At 38.1% G+C, this 24706-nt stretch overlaps 1 protein-coding gene across 1 annotated transcript in view; it reads right to left on the reverse strand.

Annotated features, from left to right (window-relative positions):
- Nucleotides 1–24706, reverse strand: part of WDR49 (WD repeat domain 49) — a 104497-nt gene that overhangs the window by 51228 nt on the left and 28563 nt on the right. The window contains 4 exon segments of the mRNA XM_049710517.1: nucleotides 5827–5972; nucleotides 7793–7960; nucleotides 20273–20447; nucleotides 21523–21693. Of these exon segments, the coding sequence (XP_049566474.1) occupies nucleotides 5827–5972; nucleotides 7793–7960; nucleotides 20273–20447; nucleotides 21523–21693 (660 nt within the window).

Here is a 24706-nt window from a genome sequence, read left to right on the forward strand (position 1 = left end):
ATGATAAGATACCACCTGAAATTGCAGGAGAAACCTCAATAAGGAATGGGACATTTTTGTACAACTTTTCTGAAAGGCATTTAAAAAATGAATAAATGGATAAATACAGGGTGTACTTTCTCAATATTTTAAAGATGTCACCTATCAAATTCAATGTAAATCCAATCCAAAAATTAATATGGTTTTTCATGAAACATGAATACTTATCCTAACATTTACTTAGAAGGATAAGATGCCAGAGGATTGTTAAAATTAAAAACAAAAAACAAAAAAACCCCACAGAAGTAGGAATTTCTCTACCAGATATCAAAACATACAATAAAGCTATGCTGGTTAAAGCAGTGGTGTACTTACGCAGGAAAAGGCAAATAGACTAATGGAAAGAATAAAGCATCCAGAAACAAATTCATGTATACCTGGAAATTCAAATGATAACAATGGAACTTCAAACCAGTGAGGGAGAAAAATTTTTCAAAAGAAATTATTCAAAAAAACCTTGGGGCTTCCCTGGCGGCGCAGTGGTTGAGAGTCCGCCTGCCGATGCAGGGAACACTGGTTCGTGCCCCGGTCGGGGAAGATCCCACATGCCGCGGAGCGGCTGGGCCCGTGAGCCATGGCCGCTGAGCCTGCGCGTCCGGAGCCTGTGCTCCGCAACGGGAGAGGCCACAGCAGTGAGAGGCCCGCGTACCGCAAAAAGACAAACAAACAAACAAACAAAAAACCTTGGATGTCCATTTGTAGAAAAAAAAACATTTTACACAAAAATAAACTGCCAAGTTAAATGCAAAAAAAAAAATTCGACAACAGAATAAGTATTAGCAGAAACTAAAGGAGAACACCTCTATAAATATGAATTGTGGAACATGTTCCTAAGCTAGATACAAAACCAGAGCCACAAAGAAAATCATTTCTTAGACTCAACTTCATAAAAATTTAAAATTTTTGAATGATAAAAATCACATAAACAGGGCTTCCCTGGTGGCGCAGTGGTTGAGAGTCCGCCTGCTGATTCAGGGGATACGGGTTCGTGCCCCGGTCCGCGACGATCCCACATGCCACGGAGCGGCTATGCCCGTGAGCCATGGCCTCTGAGCCTGAGCGTCCGGAGCCTGTGCTCTGCAACGGGAGAGGCCACAACAGTGAGAGGCCCGCGTATCGCAAAAAAAAAAAAAAAAAAAAAAAAATCACATAAACAAAGTTAAAAGATGTATGCTTGAAAGAGACAAGATATTTGCATCATATATAATAAAGGATAATCAATATATTTTTCAAACTACTACTATTGATAGTATTCCCGAGTCCAGTTGATAGGATAAAGGGCTTGATCAGATAATGAGCAAAAAACAAGAAATATAAATAAATGGCTAATAAATAATTGAAGAAATTCATCCTAATTTTTTATCCATTAGATTCACAAAAGAATGAACACATTAGTGGTATCTATCATTGACAAGAATGTGGGGAAAGAAACACCTTTACACACCTCTGACGTGTATACCAATTGGAACAATATTCCTGCATCTAAACCATCCTTTAAGAATTGAATCCCTGTTGACCCAATAGCATCACTTCTAGAAATGTATCTCAAAGAACATATCACAAGAAATTAGTTATGTGGTCTTAAAGATGTGTGTGTGCATGTGTGTGTAAATGTGTGTGTGTATGTGTGACAGTTGGTTAGAGATAATATCTATTATAATCAACAGGTGATTGAATAATTAAATTATGACCATCCATACTATGAATTACTATGTAGCAGGTAAAAATTCAGGTCTATGTATACTCACATTGAAAGATCTCCAGGAGATATTGTTTAGGGAAAAGCAAGTTGCAAGAAAGTATGTCTCACGTGATGCCACTTACATAAAAATTAATAATAAATACTACCTTGTATTTGTATACACACATAGGATGGTATACAGTATATAATAATAAATTATAACACCACATATTATTATAACACAATATGTTATAGTATGTAAGTATGTGATATAAATATAAGACAATACACATCGTGTTAATAATAGATATTTCTTGGAAGAGGGATTGATTTGAAGGGGGAGTGAAGAAAAGGGATATTCACTTCTTGTACTACATGCTTTCTCATTTGTAATTTTTACAGAAGAGCATTCATCTGTTTACTTGGCATAATTTAAACAAAATGAAAGTGGCTTTGTCTCTGGATGGATAGAGGAAAGTTGAGGAGAGAGGGTACGCAGAAGGGGAATGAAGACACACAGGTAAGAGCTAGTCACCAGCACAAGAGTCTTTGAATTTTCCTTCCCAACCTTGGGTGCACAATACAGAAACCAGACTCTGGGAAAAATCAAAACCTCAAACAAAAGATTAAGTTACAAACTGATCTGATTCTGGTGGCCAAATCAGGATAAGTAGCCCAGGAGAGAAGAGTTAGGAGCGATAGAAAAGCCTAATCAGATTCACTGGTTGAGATATTTCCCAGAGGCTTTGAAAATCCTTTTACTCCCATGGTGATTCCTCCTCTAAATGACCAAGTTACTGGCTCCCAGCAGGGCCTTGCCATCAGTGATTGCCATCTTAGGAGACAATTTAGGAGTCCAAAGCAAAATGCAATTGGACTATTACTTATACCAAATGCTATAGGGATAAACTTATTGTTTAATAATCACTGGAAAGCACAATAGAGAAGTTTTCCAAAAAAGAACTGAAGTAAGTCTCAGGAAATTATTTGGATCTAAATTACTTTGGTCTGAAAATCCTCTAATTTAGCAATTCATAGACCAAAATATGGTTCAATCAAAGGCTCTTTGAAAAAAGAATGCTTTCTCTCATTTTCCCTGTTCCCTAAATTAACCCTAGTCCTATAAAATATCCAAAAGAATTTTATGCAGTAAAACAAAGGCTTAACCTGGTAGCTGAAAGCTCTGTTGTTTGTCGTGAAGACATACAGGCTAAGATTATTATGCATTTATCGAAGTGAAATGGATTTAGACTAATGTGAAAGACGGCATGACAAGCTTCATTACAATGTAATGGTTTAAAAGTCAAAGCAAAAATAGGATGATAAAACTGACTTGAAAGAGGCCATACACAATCAATTCTGACTCTAAGAACATTTTTTTCACTTGCTTTTAAAGTTATAACACCTTTCAGGGAATTCTATAATGATAAAATATCTGTTATTTCTTTCATATTTAGCTTTGATAAAGATTTGTTCATTAAAAAAAAAAAAAAAGATTTGTTCATTTAACTAAGATTTATTGAGGACCTACTATGTATATGGCACAACCCAAAAAGAGAGTTCCAAACCTCGTGAATCCTGTCGGTTAGTTGATAGTTACACTATTTTATATGCTTTATTCAACATGTATTTAATGTATATTAATATGTGCTAGATACTGGGAAACACAAAAATGAATTCAACAAATAATCTTTGTCTTTAAGCACTCAAAATACAGTGAAAGATAGAGTATACATATACAGCCTTCAAGTATACATGTCAGGCTGTGTTAAATTCAATAATGGGGGACTTCCCTGGTGGTCCAGTGGTTAAGAATCCGTCTTGCAGTGCAGGGGATGCCGGTTCGATCCCTGGTCAGGGAAATAAGATTCCCACATGCCGTGGGGCAACTAAGCCCGCAGGCCACAACTACAGCAACAAAGAGCCCACACACCACACAGAAAGATCCTGCACACACAACTAAGATCTGAGGCAGCCAAAAAAACCCCACAAATAAATAAATATTTTAAAAAACAAATTCAATAATGGGAGTTAGAACAAAGTGCTAAAAGATCTCAGAAAATAGAACAACTAAAAGCTAAGGCATCAGAAAAGTCTTCATTCTGACTTTCTTTGGTATTTAAGATTCTTTGGTATTTAATATGTATTCACTTCAAACTGTCAAAAAATAATCACTGGGGCTTCCTGATGGCGCAGTGGTTAAGAATCTGCCTGCCAATGCAGGGGACACGGGTTCGAGCCCTGGTCCGGGAAGATCCCACATGCCACAGAGCAACTAAGCCTGTGCGCCACAACTACTGAGCCTGTGCTCTAGAGCCTGTGAGCCACAACTACTGAGCCTGTCAACCTAGAGCCCGTGCTCCGCAACAAGAGAAGCCACCGCAGTGAGAAGCCCACTTGCCGCGACTAGAGAAAGCCCGCGTGCAGCAACGAAGACCCAATGCAGCCAAAAAAAAAAAAAAACCACTGAACAAACACTGCAAGGTGCCAAGCACTGTGACTGATACCAAGTGTACAAGCTGAAAAGACACTGACCCTACTTAGGAAAGTTAACTACAATTTCAGTACAATAGAACACATGTTCTAAGGAGGGACACACAGGTGCAATGGGAGTGCAGAGAAAGAAACACCTAGGTCTGTCTGAAAGACTCCAGAAAGTCTGAAACTTCAAGGATAAATAGGCTTTTGCCAGTTGAGAATGGAGGAGAGGGAACTGAAGGCAGAAAGAAGGGCACGTGGCAGAGCCATGAGGCAGCATGGTGGAAACAGGCAAAGTGTGATGCGGAGCATCAGATGAATGGAAGAGAAAAGCAAGAAGTGAGGTGGGCCTGGTAGACTGGGGGAGGGCTTTATATAAAAGCTTAAGAATTTTAGAGCTGATATTTAGAATGAGGGTAAGAAGAGGTATTGAAGATTTTTTCTTAGACACCACTTAATTAACAGGATGAAGGGCAGATTGGAATCAGACCCGTATGCAAGAAGGGAGACATGTTAGGCAACCTTGCAATGTTTTGGATGAGCTAAGTCGAAAGAATAATTCAAAAGAGGATGAGATTTTGAATTAGAGCAATGGCAGTTGAGAGGGAGAGATGAGGCTGATAAATATATTTGATGGTAGAATCAACTAGCATTGGCAGTTGAGTAGTGAAGTTTCAGGTGAAGGGAGGAGATTTACGGTCTGATAGGTAATACAGTAAAATAAGCAAGTTTGGCAGGACTTATGCATAGGGTGAAGCTAAGGATTTGAAGATGAATTTCTATTTTTTCTATTTAATTTTCACATATACAAGTATCACTTTAGAATAGAATTAAAAGTCAGAGTCACTGAAAAAGTCTCAGAGGCTGTCCCCAATAAGCCTATTGCCCATCCTTCTTCTCTTCATAGATTTCTGTTCTTGAAATCTATCACATGTTAACTGGATCTATATCAGGCATTATGTAAAACAGAAGCTTTACAGAGGAACACATGATGAGATTATTAGAGATAAAGAAATTTTTCTGGGAGATATGAGTAGTGAATAATGTGATCAGGATACAACCGGGACTACCTGGTTTTGGTACAATGTTTTTTCCACCATATTTAGAATTTGCACCAATATTGTCAAATAGAATGGGCTAATATATTTAACTGAAATGTTATTAATGTACTTGATATTCTTCAGATTAACTTTGATTTCTAATTTACTGAGTCTCTTCAGTGGAAAAGCAACAATAGTTAATTGGCTGTGCCAATTAACAAGAATTCTATATCTTATCAAAGCAACATTTTCTCATTCCCATTTCTGTTTTGTATTTTTATTGGATTAGTGAGTACTTTGGAAACTCTCAAGATGTGGCCTATTGAGAACGCAAAAATAAGGATTACATCTATGAGTACATGGTTTAAAACAATTTTTTTTTAATGAAACACCTTGTCCAGTTGCCCAGGACTATTCCTAAATTACCATCAGTATCATTTTTAAAATACAGATTTCCAAAAACATAGTAGTAAGTCACTATATTATAAAAATCTATACCAGCTCTAAAAGGAATTTCAGACCGAAGATAGATTTGGATAGGAACTGGGGAGGCAGAACTAAATAAATTAAATGCACACTGTTACTAACTTTATCTTTGGAGAAGATGAAAAGTTTTCTTGCAGCAAAGAATTGGACAGCTATTACACTGGCTGAGTGACCCCAAAGGACACCAACCGGCTTAGAGACAACATAGGGGTTCCAAAGGCAAACTTCATTGTTAAAGGCAGCAGTTGCTAATCGGAATTAGAAAGAAAAAAAATGTTTTTAATAACTTGAATACTCTACTTTTTTTTGAAACGAGTATATCACATCCTATATCACCGTAGGTAGATAAAAGCCTTCTGAGCACTAATGCACCCTTGTCTTGAAGGAAGGAAAATCTTATCATTGTCCGATAGCCCAGGCTAATGCATGAATGCTATCACTGGAAATAGCTGAAATGCAGGGTGAAGGGGAGAAGGAGTCTGCATGGGGTGAAAGGACAAGACAGTTCCATTAAGAGGCAACCAGTAGCCCAACCCGGAGGGCAGAAAATCCTTCTCCCAGTCCCAAAGTTCCCCCTCTACAGCCATCACAGCCTAGGAATGCAGACCACGTTAAAATCATCCCAGGGGTAAGAGAGAACTAAAACAATATTTAAGGTTCCCAAATTAATGAAAAGGTGTAAGGAAACCAATTATTTTCACTGTCATGTAAATAATCAAGTATTTGCAAGCAAATAAGCAGCCGAAATATATGTTTGACCTGCTCTATTGAGGCAATAGTTTTGTTTTGTTTTGTTTTAACACAAATTGATTATATTCAGGGAGCACAGTGCTTCTTCAGGTCTGGGGAAACTCAGCAGAGCCCTCTTTGTCGTTCCCTTGTTTAGGGCCAACTGTGGAGCTGAACTTATTCACATTTATGGAATCGCCATAAATGGCAGACCCCTATTTGGATTAATACCCAGTGTAAGGGTTATAGCAATAAGAGGAAGTGAATCCACTCTTGTTTCAAGTCTTTACCCCATAGTATGAAATTAGTAAGACAACTGATAAATTTTACCCTGAGTGTTACTGCATACCGTAATATGCAATACCAGCACTGTGCCAGGTACAAGGTAGCGATCAGTATAAAGGGGCTGAAATAATCCATGAATCAATGCAATGGTTGATATTTGAGTCCTCCCAAACTCAATTCACTAACTCCTCCAGCTTCCTCTAATAAATCTACAATCCTCCTTGAAAGTCTGATGTTGGCATATTCCTGAGTTCAAAGTCAAGGTCTCTTTTTACTGTGATTGTCAGCTGTGACTGTTGGAAATTTTAGAGACTCTGCTTAACTGATATCAATACTCTATATAAATGATAATTTTTGAAAGAGGGTTAATATGACCCATTCTGTAGGCCATGTATGTTCATTCTCTGTACTACCCTATTAATTTTTAAAATAATACCTCACTTTTTTATAATATTTGAACTAATATCATATATATCAAATTATCAGCTTTCAAAATACCTAAATATTTTATTTAAATAGATAATGCCTGAAAACCTTTATCGCTTATTTCTTCAGCGAAAATTTACATCAGAAAAAGAACTCTCCTTTAGTATGCTAAAGGACAAATCTGAAAATTTTCAAAAACCATTAGAAGTTGTATTCTGAAAGGTGACTGAAAAACATTCTACATTTTGCATTTCTCTAGTAAGTGAGTGTGTGTGCGTGTGTGTGCGCACGCACATAAGAAAATGATGTATAGGTTGAGCATTTGGTGATGTTAGGAAGATGGCAGAAGGCAGACACTGCATTCTTTCTCTATGTCATTTTACATTCCCCACCAATTCTGATAAAAAGACTCATTAAAGCACTGGGGAACTTTCTCATCTTGTCACCCCAATGTAGTTCATATACGCTGCACATCATAATTCATCATTGTCAGACGTAATAAAATGTGAGCTGCTTAAGTTGGTCTCTCTGGCGATAAAGCAACATGGCGAAGAGGCTCCATGCGTGCGGATATGCATCCCAGACTATTGATGAGTCCCTCATAGTTATCATGATTTATTTTACATACCAATTAACTTGAGACGAGAGTGGTAATCAAAAGCACGAATGCCCTGGGCAATGTTGAAGGATGTCATTTTAAGACGCTTTTTTGATTTCTCTCTCCATGCCAGCACCCCAGTGTTCGTATTGCTGGTTGTACTGGAAATAATAGCATCTAAGGACGCACTGTAAGTAACTGATTAAAAAAGAAAAGAAAAGAAAACAACCTTTAGTCGATTTCTCAAAAGATACAGGCAAAATAGAATTGTTTTAAAAGATAAAATTAAAACTTAAATTCAGATTATAATGATGCAACCTGACACTTAGAAAACACCTCACTAAACCCTTCTCACCAAAGAACCCACAGTGAAAAGTTACATCAAAGTCTGCATCCAGACTTTTCCTCACCCCCAACGATAGCTTAAACATTTTTTTAATTAGAACACATGACAGGAAACAACATTAATCACAAGAATCATGTGGGATTCTCGAGATATAAGCATCTGGCCAAAACACTGGGTTCTTCCTCCTGGGCCGAAAGCAGGCAAACAGGAACTCAGCAGCTATCTGCTGCTCTCAAGGTCCGGCTCACGCCCAACCCATTGTTTTGTTTATGTTTTGACTGGTCTAGAATGTTTGAAAGTGCGGTGTCCTGGACTCAGTGCTCTGCCAAGAGTCACAAACACAGCTAGAAGCCCAGGCTGATTGGCTGTTCCCCTGTCCCTGATTATCTAGTACTAAACGGGCAGCAAAATCCCACTTCCCAAGCAACAAAAGTGATCCTGCTGCCTTTCGTCAGAACAACCTGTGCATTCCTATCAGACTCTCGGGCTCCAAAAGACATAGCTACTCTGTCACCAACTTCAAACCACTAAGCCCTCCACGGTTAGAGGGCAGTTCTCTTTTGCATTTTAGTAAGACAATGATTTGTGCCCCAAGGTAAAAGATTTCTGATTTGACCTCAAGCCCAAATTTCAGCCTCACATAAAGAGGGATGTTGGAACTTTGTACAGCTTAAGAAAAGTTGCTTTAATAGGACAGCTCTTGAAAATGTTTCTGATCTGTTTATTATACAGAAGCAAGAATAACACTCTTGGAATACAATTCTCAATGGATCGCTAGCATCCCTGCACTTCTTATGGAACTAATCCCTGACAGCAGTTCGTTCCACACTATCTTGTTAAAGATGTTTACATAGAAAACAGCCTTAGAATGTAAGATCGCTTCTCCCTTTGCAGCAAATGATAGACAAACTTACTACTAAGAACAACCCTGGAGCAAAAGATAGCACGCGCCTGCCCACTGTAGAAGATTCAGGTTCTCTAAACTCAGGGTTCCTCTCCTGTAACATGACCCACTGCGCGCGCAGGCATTCATCTGCAACTGTCTGCTTTGCCTCTGTGGGACTTGGGTGTCAAGGGGAACTGACACAAATATGCGGATACTCATGGGGCTTGCTGTGCTGGGAGTAACGAAGTCTTTTTGCTCTAACACAGGAGTCTTCTGTCCTCTGTCATTTTAAGATTATTTTAAAAATTCTTTCTCCAAGTGAGAACCACAGTATTTGTATTGTTAGCTGTGCTGGAAATGGCAAGCTAACTTATTAGTAACTAACTTGGAAATAGTCTTACTATTTTGGTGAAAGAATTTAATTTGCTTTATATAGATGTGTGTATATGCATATGCATATATATACACACATATATATGAATACATACATTTCCGAATTACTAAAGACAAGGAAATTCTGAGAGGCAGAAGTATAGCTCAATACATTCTTTCCTTTGAGCTTATTCTATTAAGATGATTGCTTCTAAAAGCAACTGGGACTTATATGTTTTAACATGACCAATTTAAAACTAAGGAGATTGGGACTCTTCATGTGTCACATATAGATGTCTTCTCTCAAAACACAGCATCCAATCTTCAGATTTATTAGACGTCTACTGCATGCCCTGTGCTATGATACCTTTAATAAGAGAAGAAACAGACATAGCTTGGATGGTCCCAAGCTTGGAAAACAAGATATGCAAATCAAACAATTACAGAAAACTTTAGTATACAATAAAGGGATAAATTGAGTAGTACAGAAATTATAATAGAAGTTCAAAGATGAAAGAAACCAGTGTGGGCTTCAGGGTTTGGAAGACATTTGGTGGGCCCTGACAAAAGGAGAGCATTTCAAGAGATAAGTGGTGACAAAACACATGTGTGGGAAACAAAAGGTAAATTCAGAGCTCAAAGAAGACGAATCTACTCCTTTATTTTACAGGCTAAGAAATACAGACCCGTGCAGGTTCAGAGATTTGGCCAAAGTCAGCAACTGACTGCTGTCCAACTCAGAACTAGAGCCCAAGCATTCTAATTCTGAGTTTGGTAGTTTAATGTCATATAATGTGCAAGATTAAAAATCCAGTCGGGATTGGACATTAGTGTTTGGCAGAGCCAGAGTACAAAGTCAAATCTGATCTCCTGACGCCTGGAACAGGGCTTCTCATATTTTAATATGCACAACTGTCACCTAGAGATCGGTGTTAAAACGCAGATACTCATTCAGAAAACCTAAGGTGCTGCATTGCTAACGATCCGCAGTTGTGGTTGTTGACGCTCTCTTAGGACCACACTTGGAGCAGCAAGACACTAGAGTACATTCCTTAGAGCACTGCCATCCTTCTATAGTCTAGAGAATTAAACCATAGTTCTTAAAACTTGAGATATTAAATGCTCCTTTGGGAATCTGATGAAAGATATAGACCTTCTCCACCAGAAAGATGTGTATACACACAAAATTTTGTATAAAATATCAGGATCTGGGGAACCTCCCCCCTTCTACTCATGAAGCCCAACCATGATAGATCTGAAGAACTCAGGTTATTAATCTCCAGCTACCAAGTAATTTGGGATTGCAAAACACTTCACCTGCTTTTTCAAGGGATTCTTCAAGTTTCTGTTACTAAGGATGGGTATGCTTTGCTCTTTTCAGGGAAGAGCCCTTTGCAGGAAGCAGCTCTCTGCAGGAGGCCCCTTTTGTCTTGTCACTTTAGCAAAGCTATATTGTAACTAACCTTTAAACTAGGCGCTCCCATGCTCTACTCACCTCCTGCCCAAGCACAATGCCTTGCCTAACCTGTTGACTCTTTCCTTAGATCAAAGAAATAGAAATGAAGACTAAGTAATTAACAGATGACTCGATCTTTTCCCCAGCTTCCCCTTCTGTAATCCCTCAAGCCAACTGTGTGAACAAGACAGCATTTAAAGAAAGATCACAAGGAGTCCATAAGTCTGCATGCAATGGGAGATGGTGATGAATCTGACCCCCTACCTCAATGATTACATGAGTTTACTCCCCCTTTTTCCCTTTAAAATCTTTCATGGCCGAGCAGAATCTTCTGAGTTGGTTCTAGAACACAAGTCCGCCTTCTCCCCAGGTTGCAGGTCTCCTGAATAAAGCAACCTTTCCATTCCTACCAGCACTTGTCTCTCAAGTATTGACTTTCAAGTGGCGAGCAGTCCAACCTGAGTTCAGTAATGCCCACTTTGGCGCAGCTAAGGAGCCCGCGAGCTGCAACTAAGGAGCCCGCCTGCCACAACTAAGACCCCACGCAACCAAATTAATTTATTAATTTAAAAAAAATACCCACTTTGGGTTTCTCTTTTTAGTTTCTACTTCTTTAAAATAAATGAGTTTAACTGATCTTTGATGCTGGGGTTCTACAAATCAATTCCAGAAAACAATTTCTAAGGAAAAAAGGAGGAGGTGCAATAATGCAAAGGAGACTTTCAGAAAGGAGAGCTCACAGAGCTCTAGGCAAACAGAATAATTCACTGAGCAGTGTACTGTGAAATATGAAACACAAAAAGACTGCTAAGGGCCAAACTGGTCTATTTCTCCACTCTGCCCAGAATTCACCTGGATGGTACGTTTCTTGCTCATCTCCCATCATGTAATCTCCCTCAATCTATGGATTACTTATAATAATTATGTGGGTAATTTTTTGAATCCCTCCCATTCATTACCAGGTATCATCATGCCAGATGCCCTCACCCTGTAGTCATCTTTAGTGGGCAGATATCCCAAATTTACTGATGAGGAAATAGTCCAAAAGCCATATCACCCAAAGGCATGTGGCTAATTGGAGGTGGAGATGAGATTGAGCCCAGTCCTGTCTGGCTGTGAGCTTTCCATTTTGTACTACTGCATCCTTATTTTTCACTAAGCCACACTGCTGTATGTATGCCAGGTTCTTTCTATTACATGATCTGAAGTTCTTTCTATTACCAACTACATTTATGTTCCCCATACTCTCAATCCCAGACCAAACTCACACTTCATCTTTAGTTTTTCCTGATCTCTTCACTTTTTTATTGCTACTTATCCCCCTAGGACATAGTATTCCTATGTCCTCTTGTTTTCCATCTTTTTCTCATCTACTCTTTCCTTCTTAAAAAAAAAAAAGAAAGAAAGAGAGATAAATGAAGGAAGGAAGGAGTAATCAGTTCCTATAAAACTGAGTTCTTTGAGCCTCATTGGGGAGCAATTAATTTTAGGAGCATAAAGGTTGCTGATCACTTTTACACTAACACCGCTACTTTACTAGACGGACCAACAGTATAAAATCTGAGGACAAGTATCCTCAACAGGAGCAACCTCAATGAAAATATTCCCTTTGTTTACAGAAAATGCTAAGAGTTATCATAACTTGACTTAATGAAGCAATATTATAATACATAAAGTATACAACACAGCACTATAATTATATCTTCAAATCCATGGAAATTTCATAATATCATTACACTACAATCAAAATAAAGGATTTCTACCCAGAAAATTGCTTTGTCATGTGTTTCCACATTATATCCAAGTATCTTCTTTAGTTTTGAGGCTATAAAGAAAGACATATAAAGAAGTACATTCTGCCCTGGTATTTAAAGTATTGCTGTAAGATTTGAACCTCGAGGTTAGCAAGTGACATTCATGGGCCTGTAGTACATATTAGAGGCTCAACAATTCACACTTTATTTCTAAACCAAGATATAACCCGTTTCTGATTAAATTGTAAAATGCCAGAGCTCCTGAAAATGCCTGAGTAAAAGGTGAAAGTAAAGCCATTTCCTTAAAATCAGATTACCTGATATATAAAAATGTGTCAATGTGTTCCTCCCTTCTTGAAGAGAGGAAAGGAAATAATGGGTTATGATGAAAACGTTTTTAAAATATCAAGCTAGGGAATGGGATGAACTGGTAAAGTATATGAGTTGTTTTTAACATTCTCACTGAGTTTGGGGATTGGTAAAGAAACATTTAAAAATTACTTTTCAATAATATTTGAGAGGATAAAAGACAATTTGATCACGTCTGTCCATTACGATGCTAACTTTCAGCTCTTCCACTGTCTTGCCCCTTAGTCATTAAAAGGCACTAAGGGAAGCTGTCATGGATTTTTGTCCTCATGTTGCTGTCAAAATAACCCTGTGTAATAACAATTAGTTTATGTGAAAAAAGTGATTTGAAAATGAAAAGTGATGCCTAAAAACTAAGTAAGTAATTCTATTAAGTACCCTTAGAATAAGCTAGAATGAGGCCACTCTTTTATCATTTGCCAACAGATGAAAGCTATAGCAGGGTAGAAAATTGGGCCATTTCTAACTAGGAATTCTTATTATCATTTTTCAGGCTTTTACTTTATGAGTCACGTGACTTAGGAAAACTCCCTACCTTGAACTTTCTTTGATGCCCTCTTGTGTGAGGGAGTTTATTTTCAGTTGCATTTCTTATTTTGAAGTTGGAGTCCCATTCTCTGAGACCACCACAGGGCTCTCTACATTCTGAGCAGCTGCCATTTCAAAGAGGAAAGATAAGAAAGAATAATTCTATCTATTCCATTTTTAAAAATCAAAATACATCTAACTCAGCACTGGTAGGTACATTAAAAATAATAATGCAATTCATTTAATGAATTTTCAGAATACTGATTAGACCTAGGTTCACAATACAATGGATCTTACCCTTCCACCACACTGTGGAACGAGCTGCAGGAAAAGATCTTTTACTTCAAACTGAGGCCAGTGGCTCACAGCTGATTTCAACGGCTTTAAACCCAGTGAGGGCGCTGGCAGGAAGGGCAGCGTGTTCCAGCTGACTCAGTGGTGCACCATTTTTGTCTGGAGGACTGATTTAGATGCAGGGAAGTGGAAAAACACACCAGCAAGACACTAAATCTGGCTTCTCTTCCAAACTTAGTCCCATCAATTATGAAGGCTCCCGAAGGAAACGACCTGCTGCCTGGATTCTAAATTCCCTGGCACAGTTCCATTAATTAGCTCAGCAATTAGTGATTTTATCAGTTCAAACTCGAAGCCGTGGTCAAACAAAGGGGGCGAAACACCTTTCAACATAATAAAAAGTCAATCATTTTCATTATTGGCAATTTAGTATTCACTCTTTCCGGAGCTGTACTTCAGTCTCTGGTTTCCAAGGTTTCCAATGATATTGTCTATATGAAAAGGCAATTCTTTGGGACCAAAAAAAAAGAGAAACTTCTTTGAGGTTGAAGACATTTATGTCTTGCCGCTACTGCCCAAAATCACTGTACTTACTTTTCAAGCATTTCAGAAGGTAATTATTTTTCCGTTAACATACACCACAGAACCACTCAGACACAATGAAAACATTTTCTCCTTCAAAGTTTTAAATAAGTATGAACCTTACCTTAAAGCAGTAAGCTAATATTCGCATGTCTGAAACTGAGTTTTTCTTTTGACATTTCAATTTTACAGATATTTTGTCATTAGCTTCAGTGAAACATTATCACCAAACTTGCCATGTATTAGTTTCTTTCCTCAATTGTACATTCCCTCCTCACACTGAGAAGGAAATCAGTACAAATATTTCTTTTTTTTTTTTTTTTTTTTTGCGGTACGCGGGCCTCTCACTGTTGTGGCCTCTCCCGTTGTGGAGCACAGGCTCTAGACGCGCAGGCTCAGCGGCCATGGCTCACGGGCCCAGCCGCTCCGCGGCATGTGGGATCCTCCCGGACTGGGGCACGAACCTGTGTCCCCTGCATCGGCAGGCGGACTCTCAACCACTGCGCCACCAGGGAAGCCCAGTACAAATATTTCTTGAGGAGGTCTAAGAATATCAATTCATGTTGCTGGGGTAAAAAGAGTATCACATGGATGCAGCCATTGTTGGCTTGCTCCCGACACAGTAAGTCTTGCAGACCAAGGAGCACAATCACTACTAAGCCCACTGTCCTCTACTTGACTCCAGCCTGCCTTCTTCCTTTTCCTGGCTCCTCATTTCAGCCTTCTTGCATTCTCTTCATAGGGAAATAACTGACCTGCAAGCAAACCCAAAACAAAAAAGTTGTATTTAAGCTTCGAGTCCCAGTGACTAAATCTGGGAAAAGGCAGTCATCCACTGCTTAGGACGGAAGCCAGTCTCCTTTCAGAGGTACCTGAGTTTTAAATCTAAAACTTGAAATAAGACAAAGTCTTATATAGATACTTCACCTTTCCATATTCTCTACTTTCTCCTTTTTGAGTTATCTTCTCTTCTACTGCATTTCTTCAACAGCCATTCATAGAGTATTACACTATACATTATCGGTAAATATATTTTTCTCACCCTGACCATTTTCTTTTTACCATAAATAACCCCCCTTAAAAAAAAAAGTCTACCAATATTTGCAAGATTTCTTTTGGTTTCTCTTTTCTTCTGAAATATTTTTAATAACATTTATTCAATGTCTTAGTCAGGGCTGCTGTAACAAAATATGGAGACCTAGTGATTTAAACAACAAACATTTATCTCCCACAGCTCTGGAGACTGGGAAGTCCAAGACCAAGGTGCTGACAGATTTGGTGTCTGGTCAGGGTCTACTTCCTAGTTCACAGATGCCCTACTTCTCACTGTGCCCTCATGTGGGGAAGAAGTGAGAGAGCTCTCTGGGGGTCTCTTTCTGTTCACAAGAGCTATACCTTCATGACTTAATCACCTCCCAAAGGCACCATTATAAGGGAGTAGGCGGTGGGCTTAGGACTTCAACATATGAATTTGGGGAGGAGAAGGACACAAAAATCCAGTCCATACACTCTGCCCCTGCCCCTCTCCCCAAATTCATGTCCTTCTCACATGTAAAATACATCTCAACAGTCCTAGAAGTCTTAACTCATTCCAACAACAACTCTAAAGTCTAAGTTCAAATCTCATCCAGATAGCTAAATCAGACATGGGTAAAACTCAGGATACAATCCATCCTGAGGTAAATTGCTCTCCAAGCTGTGAACTTGTGAAATCAAACAAGTTACACGTTTCCAAAATAAAATGGTAGAACAGGCATGTGACAGGCATTCCCATTCCAAAAAGAAGAAAGAACAAAGAGGTGATAGGTCTCAAGTAAATATAAAACCTAACAGGGGGAAACTCCATTAAACTTTACGGCTCAAAAATAGCCCATTGGTCTGATAATCTGCCTTCCAAATGTACTGGGATAGCAACATCACCCCCAAAGGTACTGCCCACGCTGTGGCAACGGCCCCACCTATGCCGCAGCTCTCTGAAGTAGCCCCACTCTTGTCAGGGCTCCACTGGCTGCAGCCCACACCACAGGTCTCTGCAGGGATGCCCCCAAGTGAGGCACTAGACTGGGGCATGCTAGCCCACCTGAACCACAGAGGCAGCCTCACTCACCCTTTGAAACCACTCTGCAATATCTCAGAAGAAAAGATCCAGGAACTTGAAGACATAGAAATAGAATCCAACTCAACTAAAGCATAGTGATTTAAAAAAAGAACCAGCTGAATAAAAATGAAAAAGCCTCCATAACTAGTAGGGCAATATCAAGCATCTTACAGAAAAGAAAAAAAAAAAAAGAGGGGGAGACAAAAAACTTCAGAAAAAATAGCAATAGAAAAATTTTCAAATTTAATGAAAATCCAAGAATCACAATGAATTCCAGTCAGCATAAACACACACACACACACACACACACACACACACACACACACACACACACCCCAAGAAAACTGAGGCACATCACAATCAGATTGCTTAAAATCAGTGAGAAAGGGAAAGTTGTATGAAACATTATACTACGTGTTATAAAGGACACTAAGAGAATAAAGGACATATTTCCTGCCCTAAGAATATTGTTTTAATTTTCAATTTATGTATAAATGTGATTTGTATGTGAGACATCCAAATTTGGGACATCTGGGATTGGGAGGGTTATGACAGGCAGAACCAAAATTCTGATGTGGGTACAGAAATTTGTAGGAACCCAGGAGCAAAGCCAAAATTGAGAAGTTTGCAAATTACACAAGGAAGAGTCCATCTGAATTAGATGGTTGAAGAGACAAATATGAAGCTTGGCAAAGGGAAGGGAAGTATCAGAACAATACTGGTAAGAAAGATTCTTCTTTTGTGGCAGATCAGGAGTATCTCAGAATAAAGAATCCTAGAAGTAGTCAACATTGAGAAAGTGAGCTGGGGAGAGCATTGGGCCCACGAGGGCATCTGTCAACTGCAAGTAGAACATTCCCAACCTGGGAACAGAAGTCTTTGTGAGATATTCTAAAACGGCTCATCATTCCACATTTCAGACCTCAAGTCCTGAAGATTCCTGTTTCAAAAGGTTGCTTGTTTGTCTCCTTGCTTTATCATTTCCATTTTCTCATGATCCCAACTAGCCAATCTGATTGCAGTTTCTTTCTTTGTCCTCCAATCTACGCTGGACAGAACTACTAAATAGAATTTTCCTAAATGCTGTCTACATCAGGTCTGCCCAAATTTCCTCAGAAACCTTCAATGCTTCACTGTTTCATTTTTTCTGTTAAATGTGAACTTGGCCTGGTTGCCAAGATCTTCCAACAGACATCCTTATTAGACCTAGGCACTGTTATGTCCTTAATACTCCATCTCTGATCTAGTCATGTCCATCTCGCCCTCCATTATTGTGCCTACTTGCCTACCTTTATTTATGTTCGCCATGCTCTCTTTTTTTCCCTCTACCCATCCATCCTTCGAATACCACCACTCACCCTTGAAGTTCTTCCTCATGTCTTTTCCTGCTTAAGAATTACAATAGGGGCTTCCCTGGTGGCACAGTGGTTGAGAGTCCACCTGCCAGTGCAGGCGACATGGGTTCAAGCCCTGCTCTGGGAGGATCCCACATGCCGCGGAGCAACTGGGCCCATGAGCCACAACTACTGAGCCTGCGCGTCTGGAGCCTGTGCTCCTCAACAAGAGAGGCTGCGATAGTGAGAGGCCTGCGCACCGTGATGAAGAGTGGCCCCCACATGCCACAACTAGAGAAAGCCCATGCACAGAAACGAAGACCCAACACAGCAAAAATAAATATATAAATTAATAAACTCCTAAATAAAAAAAAAAAAAAAATTACAATAGGAGTCAAAATCTTGTTTATATGATTTAGCAGTTAATTTTCAGTACCATTGTACAATGTTCAAATACATGCTTTTATATGTCTTTAATTCTTACTTACCTATTAAGTTTTTTGAGTTAAGCCTATAATTTATCTTTCTTCCACTGCCTCCAATGCCTAAGACAGTTTTAAAGCACATAAAATATAAATAATTGTCGACTGATTTAAATAAGTGGACTAAAGTAAATATATTCTTTCAGCTATTCTTCCAAAGACTATTCGCTTGATTATGAGTTTTAATTCAAAGAGCTAAGACATATATAATCCAAATTAGGTAACAAAGATCCCTAATTTTGTAATATATATAAAACTTTTCTGTAGCCAATTCCTAATTGCCGTGGTTTAGAAGCTAAACTCCAAAGGTGGATTCCTTAGGTCATAAACATGAATATCTACTGCTGATACTAAACTAAGTTCGCATATTCTTTTGTCAGTAGGTAAAAGAACTACAAATCAGAATGATATGTTGGAAATATGATGAGCAATGAATTCACATTGACCTAGAGAAAAATTCTTGTCCTGCAACTTAACAGACAAGAGCTCATCAGCAGATTACTTCACCAGTAGCGTCGGTTTTTGAGAGGTTTAAATGAAATTGTGACAGAGTCTAGAGTGAGAGCTTTTCATTCTCTCCCTGAGTGTGAAGAGAGTATTTAGACACTATTCATATTCAGACAAATGATCTCAATTTTAAAACCTTGTTACATCCCCAACCTTTTCAAAAACAGAATTCTATTAGCTTTTTCTCTGTATTTATTCATATTAAAGGTCATGGAACTCAAACTAAACTTCAGGGAACTTACTACAAGCAGATTTCAAGAACTATAACTTTACTACTGTGGTCTTTTTAGTCTTTAGTTTATGTATTAAAATATCATGCTTGTTTGGAAGCAGCTGTAATACCTCCCTCACTTTCAAGGACTCTCTTCACTTTCTAGTACTTTCTTGTTTCCAAGTATGAAAACATAACACATAATTTTGTGCCTGTCACACATAGTGGATGACCAAAAAATTTTATCTTTTGGTTTTCCCACAATTTATATCATGCCAGAATTACAGGATAGGTAGAAAGTACCAAAGACATGGTATGATTTATATTGAAGAAAAAAGTGCAAAACCTATAGCTTATCATGTGGGATATTATTATTGTAGGTCATGCATTAAGGAATTAGTTCCAAACTCCTAAAACTCAAAGAGGGGAAAACTACCATAAAAGCCAACAGTTGGGTCCATTTTGACTACCTCTTCTTCAAAGAATATTAGGAATATACCTACAATACAACAATGAGATTGACAGTTTCCATTCCAATCATTATTGGAATGTAGCATTATTTAATGTAGCAGTTTAGAAGTGAGAAAAATAACATAGTCCTTAGTGTCTGGACCAAAGGAGGTATCAGAGCAGAAACTGCACATCTGGATCTTGAACCATCAGATGCAAATTCTGTAAAAAATTAGGCATATTGTGAAACTAACAAACTCATTGTTGACTAGGTTTTAAGAAAGTCCTGGCCTTCCATAGATGCTGTTTTATAACATAATCCTATCACACAGAAAACTGCCACTCAAGTACTCTAGATCAGAGCAACTCAGTCATTATATCAAAGAAGAGAAAAAAGAAAAGAAAACTGAGAAGAGTCCATTCTGAAGGCAGTCAAACTAATATACTTGCCATGAGAATATAAAGAAAGCAAGGGAGTGTTTTGAGGGTACCTGTTAAATTCTTTTATTAAGTAGGCCCAAATGTGACTAAACAAAATTAGTTCGGATCAGAGTTGGGGTGAAGTTAAATAGATTCTGTGACAATTTTCTCTCCTGTCTTGAGATTTCCTGACTGCACAGCTCGCCTGAATTAATTGTATGAGGCATAAATTTTAGAAGGAAAAAAAAGAAAGAAGTAATTCCTGCTAGTCTGCAGGGGATAGCAGAGTCCAGGTCAAAACCTCCAGGGAATCAATTATTAGTTTCTAGACTTGAACACTGTGTGTGAAACATTTTCATTAAGAATGTAAATGTAGAAGTCTAAGGTGACTGTTTCTTTCATTGTTGTTTAAATTCAGTACCTTGTCTGACCCAGTCTCCACAATGAAGTTTGTGCCCTAACGTATAGCAACATTTGTGACGTCCAGAGCACGGCTCTGCCCAGTTAATGGTCACAGTTGCTTCTTCATCTTCACCTGCACCAGCAGGATGCTCAAAAAGGGAAATCAAGGCCGTTGTGAAAGCAATTACTTGAACCTTGAGAGAGACATTACAAGAAAAACAAACATGGGTAGGGTAACTGTTACAAGAAGATTCTATGCTCTTTATTATTAATAAGGAATAGGTATTGAATTAACAGGCATTTCTTTAATATTATTTAAAGGTTGCAGGCAGTTATAGTGAAAGACATGACACTACAAGGTTGCTAATGCAATTACCAAGGGCATTTTATTTGTTTGCTTTTATGATCTATTTGTCATTAAAAACAGTAAAGATGAGGGCTTCCCTGGTGGCACAGTGGTTGAGAGTCCGCCTGCCGATGCAGGGGACACGGGTTCGTGCCCTGGTCCGGGAAGATCCCACATGCCACGGAGCGGCTGGGCCCGTGAGCCGTGGCCGCTGAGCCTGCGCGTCCGGAGCCTGTGCTCCACAACGGGAGAGGCCACAACAGTGAGGGGCCCGCGTACCAGAAAAAAAAAAAAAAAAACAGTAAAGATGAAAGGCTTACATAATTATGAGTGGAAATTGTTCAAATTAGACTATTTCAGCATTCACAGGCATATTCTACTGTCGTTCAGTAAGAAGTCATTTTTCAGAGGTCGGGTGGAATTTGATGGGAAGACAGAAATCATTGTATGCAGTGTCTGGGGCTCAGTGCTGCTCTCTCTCATGCACCTATTCCTTTGTCACATGGGACAGGAAATAAGCATTTCCCAGGAGCTTGCTACTGAGAAGCCTGAAATCTTATAAATGAAAATGTGAACAATTTGAAAGAATTATTAGAGATAACTTCAGACACAATATTAAATGTTTATTAATATTGGGGTCTAATAGATTAAGCATCTTATGGTGAAAAAGTTAGCAAATACTTTTTTCCTAAATAAGGAAGATGAGACTATACACAGGCAAGAAAACCATAGGGCAGATTGGTTTTCATATGCAAGGAGGGGAATTATGACCTAATCCATCTTTTTCATGTCCAAGGTGTGTGGCCTTGTAATCTATAAAGTAGTTCAATTAGGGGGTCACATTCATTGTACTCTATTTCTATTTTGAGCTAAGCGTTGATGATTAAATCCATAGTGTTCAACCTTATCCTTCCCTCACTTACCTTTCCAGTTATGTCCCCAAGAGAAAGAATTGACTCTTTGGCGTCAAAAGGGTCGTACCAATAATCCATGCAAACTGGTGTTCCTTTCAGGCCTTGGAGTTTATATGGACAAGGAAATTCTTCTTAGGACAGCAGATCATAGAAACAAATCTGTTTTCTTGTAAAAGCCACCTGCTATCTAAAGTAGCAAAGTAGAAAATCAGAAAATATTTCTGATGGATTTAGTGAAAACAATATGAAAAGCAGACATGCAAATCTTAGCACCAAATCAGACATTTTCACCTGAGGGTCCTTAATGTATTACAGAAGTATAGCATGGTGGCACAAATGTGCATTATTCTAACCAAGTATTCTAGGCAAGATAAAAACTTTCCCATTTGAACACACTTTCTTCCCTATCGCTACTTCACAGACCCCCAACTTCTTCCACCCATGGGAGACTAGGCAACTGATCACAGGAAAGACAAAGACATAGAGGTCTACAGCATCACACAACCATACAGAAACTTTACAAACCATGTTTTATGAGGCAAGCAGAGGCTTTCACAGAAATAAATTGATAAAAATTCTGTAAGTAGCCTTCCTAAGTCAAATAAAATCCTAAAAACTATTTAAGAAAGGGTAAATACATTTGTAAATAAAATTGACAAAACTTTAGCTAGACTAACCCCCCCAAAAAAGAGAGAAGATACACATTACTAAATCCAGAAATAAAAGAGTAGATATTACCATCAACCTTACAGAAATTGAGAAAAGGATTATAAGAGAATACCATGACCAACTGTAAGCCAACAAATTAGATAACTGAAATGAAAGGTACAAATGCCTAGAAACACAAAATGACCTAAACTAACTTAAGAAGAAATAGAAAATCTCAGCAGACATATAATAAATAGAAAGACTGGATTTGTAATCAAAAAAATTTCCCACAAAGAAAATCCCAGGCCTGGATGGCTTTTCATTAATAAGTTCTATCAAACATTTAAAGAATTAACCCCAATCTTTCTCAGACTCTTCCAAAAACTAGAAATGGAGGAAACACTTTCCAAATCATTTTATGAGGCCAGTATTTCCTAATACCAAAACCACATGAAGACATCACAAGAAAAGAAAACTGCAGACCAATATTCCTAATGAATAGAGATGTAAAAATCTTCAGCTAAATACCATCAAAGAGAACCTAGCAACATATAAAAAAGGTTACACACCGTGACCGAGTAATATTTATACCAGTGTAGGTAAACAAAAGTTGCCACCTCAAAATGTGTCTATCTGGCATGAGGATTAATTTAGGTTGATTGTTTTTAAGAAACAGAAGACTCAAGAAGTTTTTCTTTTTACCTCCCCCCTAGCTGCCTGAAGAATTTGGATAAAGGGCCTGTTCCTAGAATAGAGCTATCACCAGAGATATCTGCAAAGACCATGGGCTAGATGCAATGGCAGAAACTCAGGGTCTAGAGTCCACTCTGAGTCCCAGCATCTCTGTATGGCCCAGCAAATATTTGTATACCAAATATTTGCTTTTCCATCCTCATGTAAATTGCCTTCATCCCCTTTGAGATCCCAAACCACCATCCCAACACTCTCTTTTGTCTTTGTTAAAGATGATATTTAAGGTGAAGACTTTGGACACTTTGGTGAGTTACTCAGTTTTCCTGGGTCCCTTCCATATATACATGTTATTAGACTTTTGTTTGATTTCCCTTGTTAATCTGTCTCATTTCAGTTTAATTATTGGACCAACCTAGAAGGGTAGAGGAAAATTTCTTCCTCCCAACACCAGGAATACCAGGTTAGTTTAACACATACAAATATCAACTAATGTGATACACCATATTAATAGAATAAAGGAAAAAGGTGGTATGATCATCTTAATAAATACAAAAAAGCATTTAACAAAACCCAATGCATTTTCATGATAAGAATATTCAACAAATTAGGAATAGAAAGAAACTTGATAAAGAGCATGTACAAAACAAAACAAAAACACAACCTACAGCTGATATCATACTTAATGGTGAAAAATTGATTGTATTCTCCCTAAGATCAGAAATAAGACGAGGCTGTTCACTCTCACCACTTCTATTCAACACTGTGCTGGAGTTTCTAGCCAGGGAAATTAGGCAAGAAAAGTAAATAAAAGGCATCCAGATTGGAAAGGAAGAAGTTAAACTAACTCTATTCGTAGATGACACGATCTTATATACAGAAAATCTTAGGGAATCAACAACAACAACAAAACCAATTAGAACCAATAAGTGAGTTCAGCAAAGTTGTAGAATATAAGATTACTTTTTAAAAACTATTTATATTCACTAGCAATGAACAATCTTGAAAATGAAATATCAAAGGCAGTGTAAGAGAAAGAAAAGACAAAGCACAAACTGGGATACAATATTTGTAAATTATCCATCATATAATTGCATATAACCAGAATATATAAAGAACTCTCAAAACTCAATAATAACAAAATAAACTCAATAAAAAATGGGCAAAGGATTTGGACAGACACTTCACCAAAGAGGATAAATAGCAAATCAGCACATGGAAATATACTCAACATTATTAGTCATTAGGCGATTCAAACTATCAAATAAACAATTAACAAACTATTAAAAAAATCATAAGACACAGAAATATGTACATGAGTGGATATTTGATGATATTAAGGAAATACTGCTATTGATATTAAATGTGATATGGTATTATGGTCATGCTAAAAAGACTTTTTTTGAAATACTGAAATATTTACAGATTAGATGATTTGATGTTTTGGATTTCAATAGAGGGGAGATGTCGATGAAACAAGATTGGCTATGAATTGTAAATGGCTACGGGTGGATATTGGTTCTTAATGGGATTATCTCTGCTTGTGTGTAAGCTTAAATTTTTTCATAGTAAAATTTACCATCTGCTTAATGTAAAATACTAAGACTATGGATTTTTTAAGCTGCATTCTTCCCTCACAAATTGATTTTCCTTTCAGTATGTTATCTTTCTCATAGGTCTAGTTATATGAGGGTATTTGGGCTGAACGGGCCCTACCCAACAAAATTAAGAAACTGACTAGTACAGTGGTCAACATCAGATAAGCAATTCCCTGAAATTGCACTGAGCTGTGCTATGCACTGATATAGCCTCTCAGCTCTGCGTACAGATCCAAGACTCTGCTAAACACTACAGT

This window comes from Orcinus orca, chromosome 5 (genome assembly GCF_937001465.1).
Source record: "Orcinus orca chromosome 5, mOrcOrc1.1, whole genome shotgun sequence".
Classification (NCBI taxonomy): Eukaryota; Metazoa; Chordata; class Mammalia; order Artiodactyla; family Delphinidae; genus Orcinus; species Orcinus orca.